The 12,284-nt window shown below is 40.0% G+C and overlaps 2 protein-coding genes across 3 annotated transcripts in view; both read right to left on the reverse strand.

Annotated features, from left to right (window-relative positions):
* RhoGEF3 (Rho guanine nucleotide exchange factor 3) overlaps positions 1-12,284 on the reverse strand; it is a 623,028-nt gene that overhangs the window by 592,246 nt on the left and 18,498 nt on the right. Inside the window, exon 2 of one of the 2 annotated variants that reach the window (XM_065237666.1) lies at positions 4,461-5,166. The exons of the other annotated variant lie outside the window; for it this stretch is intronic. The gene's annotated coding sequence lies outside the window, so the exon portion shown is untranslated. The remainder of the gene's footprint in view (positions 1-4,460; positions 5,167-12,284) is intronic. 2 annotated transcript variants of the gene reach the window in all.
* LOC135714316 (uncharacterized protein DDB_G0284459-like) overlaps positions 3,709-12,284 on the reverse strand; it is a 316,729-nt gene continuing 308,153 nt past the window's right edge. The window contains exon 5 of the mRNA XM_065237651.1: positions 3,709-3,829. Coding sequence (XP_065093723.1) covers positions 3,709-3,829 — 121 coding nt within the window. The remainder of the gene's footprint in view (positions 3,830-12,284) is intronic.

The following is a 12,284-nucleotide window of genomic DNA, read 5'->3' on the forward strand; positions in this document are numbered from 1 at the left end:
CACCAACATGATGTAGGTATCGCGACCCCGGTAAGGTAGCATACTGAAACCCCCAACATTACTCAGAAAAACGAAGAAAGAGAAAACAACGAACGGAATTTTCGGTAACCGACCCGGCAATGAAATAAGGACAATGAATGGAAACTCGGTACTTGCTATTCAGGAAGTACGGTGGCCTAGATCCGGAGAACGTGAATTCCGGGCGGTGGATCCCATCGCCAACACTTCCTTCAAGTATCATATCTATCACAGCGGTGGCGATAGGGCAGAACATGGAGTAGGGTTCATAGTGATCGGGAAGCAGATGAAGCGTGTTATGCGGTGGAGACCGGTAAGCGACCGCATCTGTGTATTAAGGATTCGGGGCAAATTCTTCAACTACAGCCTGATCAACATCTATGCGCCAACCAACGATAAATCCGATGGCGTGAAGGACGCGTTTTATGACAGTCTCAATAAAACTTATGATGAGTGCCCAAAACACGACGTGAAGATTGTAATCGGAGATGCAAATGCGCAGGTCGGGAGGGAAGATTTCTTACGTCCAATCATTGGTACAGAGAGCCTACATACAGTAACCAATGATAACGGCCTGAAACTGATAAACTTCGCCGCTGCTAGAGGTATGGCCATCACTAGCACCTACTTTGCACGCAAGAATATCCGAAAGCACATCTGGAGACACCCAAATGGCGAAACTTGCACCCAGATCGATCACATGTTGGTGGATGGCCGGCACTTCTCAGATGTCATTGATGTAAGGACTTTTAGGGGGCCTAACATTGACTCAGATCATTATCTTGTTGTCTGCAAAATTCGGGCGCGTCTATCGACCGTTACGAATTCAACGAACCGGAGATCGATGCGTTTCAATATCCATCGCTTGTCAGAAGGTGTTGCTGCAGAGTACTGCCAGAAGCTTGATGAGCGGATTAGCGAAATCAACGTGAACGAGGACCTCAACAATCTGTGGAACACAATCCACGGAGCGGTGAACACAACAGCACAAGAAGTGATAGGTACAGCTCAAAGACGACCACGTAATGGCTGGTTTGATGAGGAGTGCCAGAGGTTGACGGATGAGAAGAACGTTGCCAGAAGCCGGATGTTAGTGTCTGGTACCCGGCTGAACAGAGAGCGGTACAAGGTAGCAAGGGCAGCTGAGAAACGAACCCACCGCAGAAAGAAAAGGCAATACGAAGAACGCGTGATTGCTGAGGCGCAAGAAAGTATGGAACAGAACGATATGCGAAGGTTCTACGCGACTGTCAATGGTGTGCGGAGTAAAACAGCGCCATCTCCCGCCATGTGCAATGACCTTGAGGGGAATTTGCTGACAGATAAAACAATGGTGGCTGCCAGGTGGAAAGAACATTTTGAGACATTGTTGAATGGAGATAGTGAGGGAGTATCGACGAACAGAGTAAACATCGCAGACGACGATCAAGCTGTGGAGCCTCCAACGCTAGACGAGGTTAAAAAGGCAATACGTGAGCTGAAAAACAATAAGGCTGCTGGGAAGGACGAGCTCCCGGCCGAACTTTTCAAACACGGAAGTGAGCAGCTGCATCAAGCAATCCACCGTATTCTAACGAAGATATGGGAGGACGAAGAACTGCCTGCTAGCTGGTTGGATGGCCTCATTTGCCCATTATTCAAAAAAGGGCACAGACTCGAGTGCGCCAATTATCGAGGAATAACTCTTCTGAATTCGTCGTACAAAATACTGTCACGCGTTCTGTTTAACAGATTGAGACCGCTTGAGGAGTCCTTCGTCGGTGAATACCAGGCTGGTTTTCGTGAGGGCCGATCAACGACGGATCAAATGTTTACCCTGCGTCAAATCCTTGATAAATTCCGGGAGTACAACTTGCAGACTCACCATCTGTTTATTGATTTCAAAGCAGCATACGATTCAGTGAAGAGAAATGAGCTTTGGCAGATTATGCTAGAACATGGTTTTCCGGCGAAACTAATTAGACTGATTCGCGCAACGCTAGATGGATCGAAATCAAGTGTAAGGGTTGCAGATGAGATTTCGACCTCGTTCGTGACCTTAGATGGATTGAAGCAGGGTGATGCACTTTCAAACTTACTGTTCAACATTGCTCTTGAAGGAGCGATTAGGAGAGCTGGTGTGCAGAGGAACGGTACCATCATCACACGATCGTACATGCTCCTTGCCTTTGCGGACGACATCGATATCATCGGAATTGACCGTAGAGCAGTGGAAGAGGCGTTTGTGCCTTTTAAGAGGGAGACGGCGAGAATTGGGCTCACGATAAGTTCTACCAAAACGAAGTACATGGTAGCCGGTAGACAGCGTGGGAGCAATAGTGGTGTTGGTAGTGTAGTGTTGTTAGATGGTGAACAATTTGAGGTAGTGGAAGAATTTGTGTATCTTGGAACACTAGTGACATGCGATAATGATGTTACCCGCGAGGTGAAGAGACGTATTGCAGCTGCAAACAGGGCCTTTTACGGATTACGTAGCCAGCTGAAGTCCCGTAGCGTGCAAACGAAAACGAAATTCGCTCTGTATAAGATGCTGATACTTCCGGTAGCCCTCTACGGCCACGAATCGTGGACGTTAAAAGAGTCTGACCGGAGAGCATTTTGTGTCTTCGAGCGTAAGGTGCTGCGAACAATACTCGGCGGTAAACAGGAGAATGGCATCTGGCGGCGTCGCATGAATCACGAGTTGTACCAAGTGTATAACGGTACGGATATAGTGAAGCTTATAAAACACGGCAGACTACGGTGGGCTGGGCATGTAGTGCGGATGCCGGAAGAACGACAAGCAAATATTATATTCAGCAGAGAACCCGGTAGAGGTCGTCGACTCCGGGGTAGACCTCGGACACGTTGGCTATTTGCAGTTGAGGAGGACATCAGGTCGCTAAACGTTCATGGCGACTGGAAGCGATTGGCTCAGGACCGAGTCCAATGGAGAAGAGTACTTAGTTCGGCGTTGAATCAACCTGGCGATTCGTAGCCCATCAAGTATCAAGTAAGTACTAAAAGTGACTCCCTCACTGAGCTAGTCCCAGCGGCTGTGAAGCAAATAGAACTCCTCCAATCACCATTAGGATGCGCCCCAGGTGGCATTCGCTAAGCGTCTCATGGATTAGCAATATTGAAACTACGATAGTCGCACCACCTGCCAAAGCCGCAAGGTCATGGATGAAGATGGATTTTTTTCCCAGCTCAAAATGATAAAAATTCCTTTCCGAGGGGGCATCTTCTGCCAATTTCAATTTCCTACTCTCAACGATCCGAGACAATCAATTTCCCATCATACAAATTGCACTCATATATCAATCCATTCGAGAAAGAGCCAACCATCTGAGCAGCGGAGGAAGTAAAGCGCGTTAGTTCCGCAGCATTTTTCCACACAAACACAGCCCTACCTTTCCCGGGCAGAAGGCAGCCATTCCGAAAGAAGAGTGCGCCGTAGATTCCTTGAGAGCCGGGAAAAATTAGCAGAATTTCCTTTTGCACTAAGGGGCCCAGCTGAGCTGAGCTTGAGCGTGCGAAAGTTACTTTTTCTACGCTCTCCGACGGCGACGAAGACGACGCTGCACCACGATGCCCTTGCTTCGGTTGGTCTCATGGTTGCCTTCACTACAGAACTGCAAAACTTCGACGTTCCAATGCGATGCAATATGCCATGTGATGGAGGGCACCAGGAGAGGGCCTTATTGTGTTTTAATGACCTGCGCCGAGTTGAAGCTGTTTTTGTCGTTGTTGTTGTTGTTGTTGTTGTTGGTGCCTGTAGGTGAAGATACTTGTTTGGTTCGACTTGGCTGCCGGGAATGAGGAAAAGTTGCTGTGATAGTAAATGATTAGTTTTAAAATAGTTTGCTGTCTCCACCATAAAGTTGTTTTGATTGACTTCCAGGACTGAGGTTGACCATACGATGCTGTATTTGAAATTGTGTTTGAGTAAATTTTCAGATTCACACTCACCAAGATTAAACTCTTTGAGGATTGTCGCACCTTATCGTTGATTATTGCTCCAAGCCCCACGCTCAAATTCAATGTTCACCTGGTGAACTTTACACGCAAAATTATTCAAATTATTCGTTCAAGATTTTGTGGTAGCTTCAACACAATTTGCTATCTTTCAAATGGAACAAATCGATCTCATTCTCGGAACCGTTTCCTCCGAGCTTAGCATCGCCATATGGCTTCATAGCAAATGAAAGGCTTGAATAAATAGGTGAAATCTCAAATCGGAAGCCCTTCGAGCTAGATAAATGTAAAATAACCGTTTGCTAAATTGAATCTAATCTAATAACTAACCGTTGTTCTTGTCGTGTCTATACATGAAAACAGATAATCAAACCTTTGTTTTACCGCTCCATTTTCCGCATCGATTCCCTCCGAAATAATCTAGCTCACTGCTCCCTACGGAAAGGCAGAACAACGCATCTAATACCCTTGTTCAACATACACACCTTTTCTAATCGAATAATTTTACACTCCGTCTACCGCCGGGCGGGGCCTGGAATCGATCTCAGCGTACCGGTATATATCCGAATTTTTATCCACCTTTGATGAGGTTTCCCCTCCGCAGCACACTAACTTCCACACTTTTCTTTACCTATCGATGACGACGATGACGATGATTGTTATTTCACGTGCGTTTCTTCTTATCTTCTGCCAGCACACACAAACACAAGACGCGAAATTTCAGCTCGGCTGCCGGCTAGAAAGTGAACTCTTCACTAACTGACGTACGGATGAATTTATTATCATGCAAATTCACTTATTACTCTCTTCCACACTCTTTTCAGCGCTTTTGCAACCGAAGCCAAATTGACCAACGCTCAGTCCGGTACATACGAATTTATGATTATTAATTGGCGAACCCTCGCACACCCACTTCTTGAACTGCTGCCACTGTTGTAGACACACTTTTGCTTTCCTTCGAAGCTGCAAATTTCTCGCAGGTGCGTTCGAGCGCCATTCGCCAACACTCGCTCAGCTGATGATGAATCGCAATTGGTTTTCGCCACTTGAGCGGCTCGTTTATCACTTATCACCTCACAAGATGCGGTTAGCTCCGGACGTGGAAAGAGGGAGAGAGGAAAACAATCACCAAATCACTACTGCTTCCTTCCCAAATTGAGGAGTTTCGATTTCGCGGCTACACGGGTTTCGCTGAAATATTTGGAATAAAACATGAGGAACGGAGTGCATCACTTCACTGTCACTGTGTGTGGTTTGGTGGTTTGGTGAGTGTTTTTTTTTTGATGAAAAAATTTCGATTTTTACTTGAATTGTTTTCACATGATCACTTACTTTCCGACGATTTTCACTACCTATTTTTACCATTGATCAACCCAACTGGGAAATGTAAGATTCTAATAGACTTAATGTCATTAATTAATAATTACAGATTTGAATGAAAATTATGCAGAATTTGCAATTTTTCGCCACATGAAAATCATCTTGTGAACGTTTTATACAAAAATATACATTCTACGAAAACTTGCTTGAGCGCCGCAGATCATTTCAAGAATTGCCATTACATTTGTTGTATGAAACATATGCAGAGGATTTAATAAATCCAACCTTACAGCCAAAACAAAAAATTGGTTTATTTTCCCCAACAAGAGATATTAACATTTGAAAAGGGCATATTTTTAGTAGAAAAACGTCAATAACTCTTGATTGGCGAAAGATATCGACAAGTTCTGCGGAGCAAAAATTTGCGCCTTCTAAAGATCTAAAAGTTATTTGCAGACCCATTTACTGAGAAAATAGAAATAAGAAAACTAGAGCAAAACAACTGCTTTTTTCGAGACACCTTAACTCAATTCAAGAAAATAGCTCTAAATCGTATAAGAGATACGAAAAAGTTCTTTTTTACAAAGTTGCTTGAAATTAGCTCAGCTATAACTTTGTCCAAAAATGTATACCTTAGTTTCTTCAAACAAAAAAGAAAGATTTTTGATTATAATGACAATAAGAACCACCCTAAAATTTATTATCATAAAAATGAGAGCGTAACTATAAGGAACAACTTTGTTGAAGAGACTTTTAATGTAAAGTTTAAATTTCAGGCTCAAAACATTCTCTTCCATATCCTACCCAGACAACTAAAACCGCATTTTGGACTACTGTGCAATGGTAACATTTTTCATTTGAATTTGTTTTTTTTTTTCTCCAAAGTAACTTTAGAAAAAGGCCTGTTCAAAAATGGAATATACATTTTCAAAAACTCAAAACATGAAAATGATTGATCTGAACAAAAATCACATCTGCGAAAAAGTTTTAAGCACTTGAATGATCCTTGAGCAAAATATACACTGAAAGAAAAAACTCACTAAATTCATAGTAAAAAAAACAAAAAACGTTGATTTTCTCACAAAAACCCTCTTTTATGTCTTTTTTTTTGTAAAGATAGCTGAAGTAATGCCCTATAATTTTTTGCAGTGTGTAAACTGGTAACTTGATTATAAAAACAACAATTTTACAATTTTTATTAATTTTAAAAATATAACTAAATTGCAAATAATAGTTTATTTAGGTTTTACGCATAACTTTGATAAATTTCTAATTTCCATTCTCAAGTTAATGCAAATTTAAAATATAAATTATGAATTTTCAACATTTTAGACTAATTTAAAATGTTAGTCGTGATTTCCAACAACAAAATGTGCATTCAAAGTGTTTTTATCAGAGGCGAACCAGCCTTTAGGCTGAGTGTGATAATTTATTAGCTAGAGAATGATCCTTAGAAGACGGTAGGTGGATAGTTCCGTTAGAGTACGGCAGTATGAAAATTGAATAGAAGTTGAAAATGAGCGAAGGGCCATTAATGCGACAGTTTTTAAAGTCAGACGCACATGTTCAAAAAATGTTCAAACTTACTCCTACGTTGTGTCTCACTTTTCTAATTATGGCCACAGCACGGTCCAGTGTGCGCAAAGGGAAGAAAGTGCATACGATGCACTTCTGAATAGCAGAGATGATACACACACTTGCAGTTTTTGGATTGCACAAAATTGAGAACAAGAGTTCTTCCACACCTTTTATTTCACCAGAGAAATCTTTAATTTAATTTAGTTTAGGTTTAGTCACTTCGAGCTACTGATAATTACTTCTATTCAATTTTCATACTGCCGTACTATAATGGAACTATCCACCTACCCGCTTCTAAAGATCATTCTCTAGCTAATAAATTATCACACTAAAGCTTCATTTCCAACTCCAACCAACTCTTACAAAATGTGTTTTCCATTATTGTATATTAATCAAAAAACAATTCATTCTAAGATATGGTGGCTGTCAGACTTGTCTGTTTCTAGATAAGCGCAGCGGAACAGAAACATAACGGTTCCATGTGGTTAGGATACAAGCAAAGATAAAACTTATATGCGATTTTGGGTAACAGCGCCGTAATGAGGAGTCAGTTACTAAGATTTTTTTTTAATTCGGTCATTTAGAAAACAATCGGTTAATAAAGCTGCTTGAAGTCCTCAACTATTTTTTTTTTGTAATTATTTAGAATAGGAAATAGGACTTACACAACATAAGGTAACATATATATTTTACACTGGAAAGGCACTTTCTCTTAGAGTGTTGTTTACTTGTCAAATGAGCTCTCTGAAAACTACTAATCTATTTCCTCACAAGTTTTTTGGATTTTTTTTTTCAAAAAGTCCTGTAGAAATGCACACAATGTATCAAATGGTTCTTCAAATGGTTTTCTTCCAAATAGTTGTGGACAAATTTCGTAGAGTTGTTATTCCTGTAGATTTGATCCAAAAGTAATGTGGAGTCATATGGAATCCTTTGGAGAAGCCCCGGAAATCCTTTGCTCCAAATTAAGCAGTTCAAAGCCGAATGACGAATCAGTTCTCCGATTTGCATGAAACTTTGCATAATTGTTTGTTATGGTCAATCATTCACATTTGAGCTAAAATTTGGCAATTTTGAATTTCGCAAATAATAGCTTCTAAATGGTGTTCTCGATATGTTTCAACAAATCATTACTCGAAAGCGTCATTTCCAAGCGAGATGGCATCTGAGACAAAGTTCAAGTAATTTTGCGTAAAAAATAATATAAAAGGGGTTCAGTTCTTTTCATTCAAAACTGAAATTCTGTCAATGCAAATGTGTTCAGTGTGTTCCGGTAGGCATGTAGTATGCCATCAAGTTCCCGGCAAATTGACAGATAACCTTAGTTTTACGTACCCACTTGTAAATAGTAGATGTTGTCACACAACGTAAACAAAGAGATTGTGCTTCACCGCCGCAACGGTATTTCTTTATGGGGAACTCACTTTCTGTTTCACCGTGTGTGGATGTCAAACAACAGGCAAGAATGCCATATGAAAAGAGCGAATTTATGATTTTTGTGGTAAAATGAAATAAATCAATACAAATTTAACCGTTTGATTGAGTTTCACCATCTCATATTATCGAATGGCTATAAAAAAAACTACAAGGCACAGCCCTATAGGGTTGTACGCAATGGTGACGTAGAACTACGTGGTCTTATGTAATAAATCTTATTTGTTAACTGCAGCAGGAGCTTGTGTTTGGTGTAGGAATAGGAATTTGAGCAGGGTTCTCTCTGTTTATACTCTTTAGTATGACGCGCTTGACAAAGATGGCCCACAGCGACTCACGAAGAGCTGCTGATTCCGATCAATAGCGGTGTGGCTTCTTCTTCCTTCTATGGATACTCATGTGGGCTGCAGCTCGCTGCTTGCAGGCAGCGTTTCGTTGTGTACTAGAGAACAATATTCAACGCCACGTGCCGAAAGCACTGCTGCTGCCGCTGATGCCGACAACCGGACAACACCCCACACGATAATTGGAACTGAATTCGATCAGCGGTTGACGTCAGGCTCGATCGCTAGCAGCTTGCAGGGAGCCTTTCGTTGTGTACCGGAGAACACCAATACTCACCACGCGGTGATTGAATAAACACCGTTTGGTGAGACCGGATGGAATTCAACTTTGAAATCTGTGTTAGGGAAATCGCTTTTCACAGGCGAGCTGCGATAATTTAAATTATAATAGCAACAGTTGCATATTCGTTAATTTTTCAATAGTGACATTAAAAATGATAAAGTCTTAAATTTAACAGATGCGTGGGAATATTTCTAATCGATTGGTGATAAAATTATTGAAATTGCTCCAGGGGCAGCTATTAACGTTCAAAATCTTTCATAATTTTGTGACATGTTCCATTTTTGGTTTTCACAAAGTGTACCCCCATATATAAAACAAAGACGTAGTTCTACGTCAAAATACTTCAATTTCTTCAGTTATATTTTACTCTTGAGTTTCATCAGCCTTCGGATTATTGCTTTTAGCATAGTTCAAAAGTAACCAACAAGCCCGCCAATTCGCTTTTTTTGCAATATATTTTTGCTGATACACGACTAACATAGGGCAAAGGGCAAAGCTTTATGTTAGTCGCATATTAGCCTATTAGGCGAATAAGTGGGCTTGTTGGTTACTTGGGTTGTGCAATCAAGGCTTGCCATGGGCCGTATGAATACAAAATGTTCACTTTCCCGTGTTTCTTTTACGGAGTAAATAAGTGAACGGTTTAAGAGTTTGAAATTGAAAATCAATCATTTTAAATAATATATCACATATTTAACATAAATGCATTTAAGGCCTTCGAACGACACACAAAGAACACCCATAGAAGTAACTATAACAATTTTTGGCTCAGTTCTGGTGCTCTCTTGGTTTCCAAGCTAATCGATGCACCCTTCGAAACATAGGAAAATCCACGAACCCCTTATTTTATCTGTCAAACTTTCATAGCGAATCAAAACAAACATAGTGTAGTACTAGAATTTTAACTAGAATGGGGTATGTAAATCGATTTGCTTGGGACCGATAGGCTAGTCTAGTGTGAGCTCAGTCTTAGAGTTACCTCTATGGTAATACCAAAGAGGTAACTCTAAGACCAGAAGGTCCCGGAGAAACGTACTCAACCTTTTGGCTCAGCTCTGGAACATTTTTGTATTTTATTTTTCCCATAAATAATTAAAAATTTACACCGTGTATATTTTCCCTGATAAACAATTATTGTTTCCTACACATTTGTATCAAACGTCATTTAGATTGGAAGTGACGCCTTCGAGTTTTGATTTGTTGAAAAATATCGAATATGCCATTATGAAGTATTTTTGGGAGATTCAAAATGGCTATATTTTGGCTCAATTGTGAATCATTCACCGTAGCAAACAATTATGAAAACTTTCATATTTGACCTGAAAGTTCTCCATTAACTAGTATTGAAGAGCTGCACCAAGTCCATTAATGTTTTATCACAAACGAAGTGACAGACGACTAACTGGCGAAGAAATCCATTGAAATAATGTGGTTCACTGTAATAGAATTTTCTTGGAAGCTTGTGCCATCATCCACCAGATGGGTTAGTTTTTTTTGTTTTGATTTGAACAAAGTTGATTTTGTGTATAATGATTCTTTGACAGTGTGCGAAGAGTGTATCATTTTGTAATTTTTTTATGCATTTCAGTTTTGAGTAGAGTGAACGAGATAGAACCAAAACATTCTAGTACATTTGGTGAAAATGCTTGTACAATCCATTAGTAGTGTTGCCATGTGGTACAATCCAGTAGTAGTAGTGTTGCCATGTGGTACACTGAAAAATTGAAATAGCAGGTTAGTCACCAAAGTTTTTGAGCCGCTCCGTCTGTCACTTCGTTTGTGGTTTTGGATAGTAAATTAGTTTGGATTTGAAATTGTTTGAGATGTTCTGGGAAGATGTTTCATAATAGAAATGTTCTTCAAGAGTGGATATATCCACAAATTAAGATCAGTTGGAAAAAGGTTTTTGGAAGTGCTCGCTCCTTTGTTGCGTAACATTTCAAAACAGTTATTATAGACTAACATTTGAAAAGGGTGTAACTCCAAAATGACCATATCGAGAAAATCGCTTCTGAATTTTGATGACCTAAATCTTAACCCTATTTCACGACTTTCCATTTACTGGATGATTTTATAAGCTAGACATATAGGGAAGAGCGCTACTTCGTCGTAATCGCCCATTTCCGTTCTATCGAGCAGAAATCATCAATAATATCAATGATTTCACAATGCACAAAACAATAATACGTTTGTTCCGATGCGTTAGTTCATTAGCTACAACATAAATCCTATTAGAGCGCATTGTATGCATATTTACGCTCATTGTTCTCAAAACAAAAGAAGCGCTCCTAGCACATCCCCTTTTTCTCCGTTTATCCGTAGGACGAAGAAAATCTAATGGCGTTTCAATGCGTTTGGACGGAATTGAAACGCGTAGGACGAATTTAGAAGCATGAAGCAGTGTTAGATTTTTAATAATATCTCAACATTGTTTGACTCTTTATCAAATCCAACGGTACGTATGGAAAGGTGGATAAATTTAGAAGTTACCTTTGATGAAAACATTCCATGTTTTGTTCAAACCCTTTTCAAAAAGCGTGGTAAAGTGCGGCATATCCTTAGTAGGACGGAAATTAGATTAAAAACCCTAGTTAATAGTGTAATCTATCATCATGCATCACAAACAACTCAAAAAAAAAGTCCTGGTGAATGTGGGCGTCTTAGTGGAATACCTGTACAATGAGAGAGAGATGGATTAGTAATTTCCATTTAATTCCACTACCTTCGTCTGCACATTGTAGACGAAATACACGTATCTATCAAGGATAAGCAAATAAGGTAGTGGAATTAAATAAAAATTACTAATCCTTCTCTCTCTCTAATTATATCAAAAAAAAGTTTTCTTTGTCGTGAAATTGAGAATAAAACATCATACGCCCTGATAATTTCTTAGATGTTGTTACCCCCCGGACCTCCCACCCTTTGAACACCCAACATTGGTGATACGCTGTGAAAGTACACCCTCGGGATTTTTTGTTTGGTGTTCCGCCTTGGTTCTTCGTTCACAAATGTTGTTAGAGTGGAATTACGCCCGGAGATTTTTTGGTCTTCTTTTTGTTCGTTGTTTACACGTGAAATAACAATCAGATGCATTTCAAATGAATCGGGCGTGACTAGATACTAAAGAATCAGTACTTTTGGTATATTGAAAAATATAATTCGTAGTTCTGCTGCAAGGCGTAACAACCAGATGCATCATAGAGTTGAAAGTTGGAAATACGCCATGTAAGAAGAAACGTTTTTGATTATTTGAAGTGATATTTTTTTCTACACACTTGGAAATACCTAATCTTACACGTGACGGAATCCATCTTTGACATAAAGGATGAGACTTAAACAAGCATGTCATG

Source organism: Ochlerotatus camptorhynchus, unplaced genomic scaffold (genome assembly GCF_037179485.1).
Source record: "Ochlerotatus camptorhynchus isolate MF236.1 unplaced genomic scaffold, CSIRO-AGI_Acam_v1.1 ptg000639l, whole genome shotgun sequence".
Taxonomy (NCBI): Eukaryota; Metazoa; Arthropoda; class Insecta; order Diptera; family Culicidae; genus Ochlerotatus; species Ochlerotatus camptorhynchus.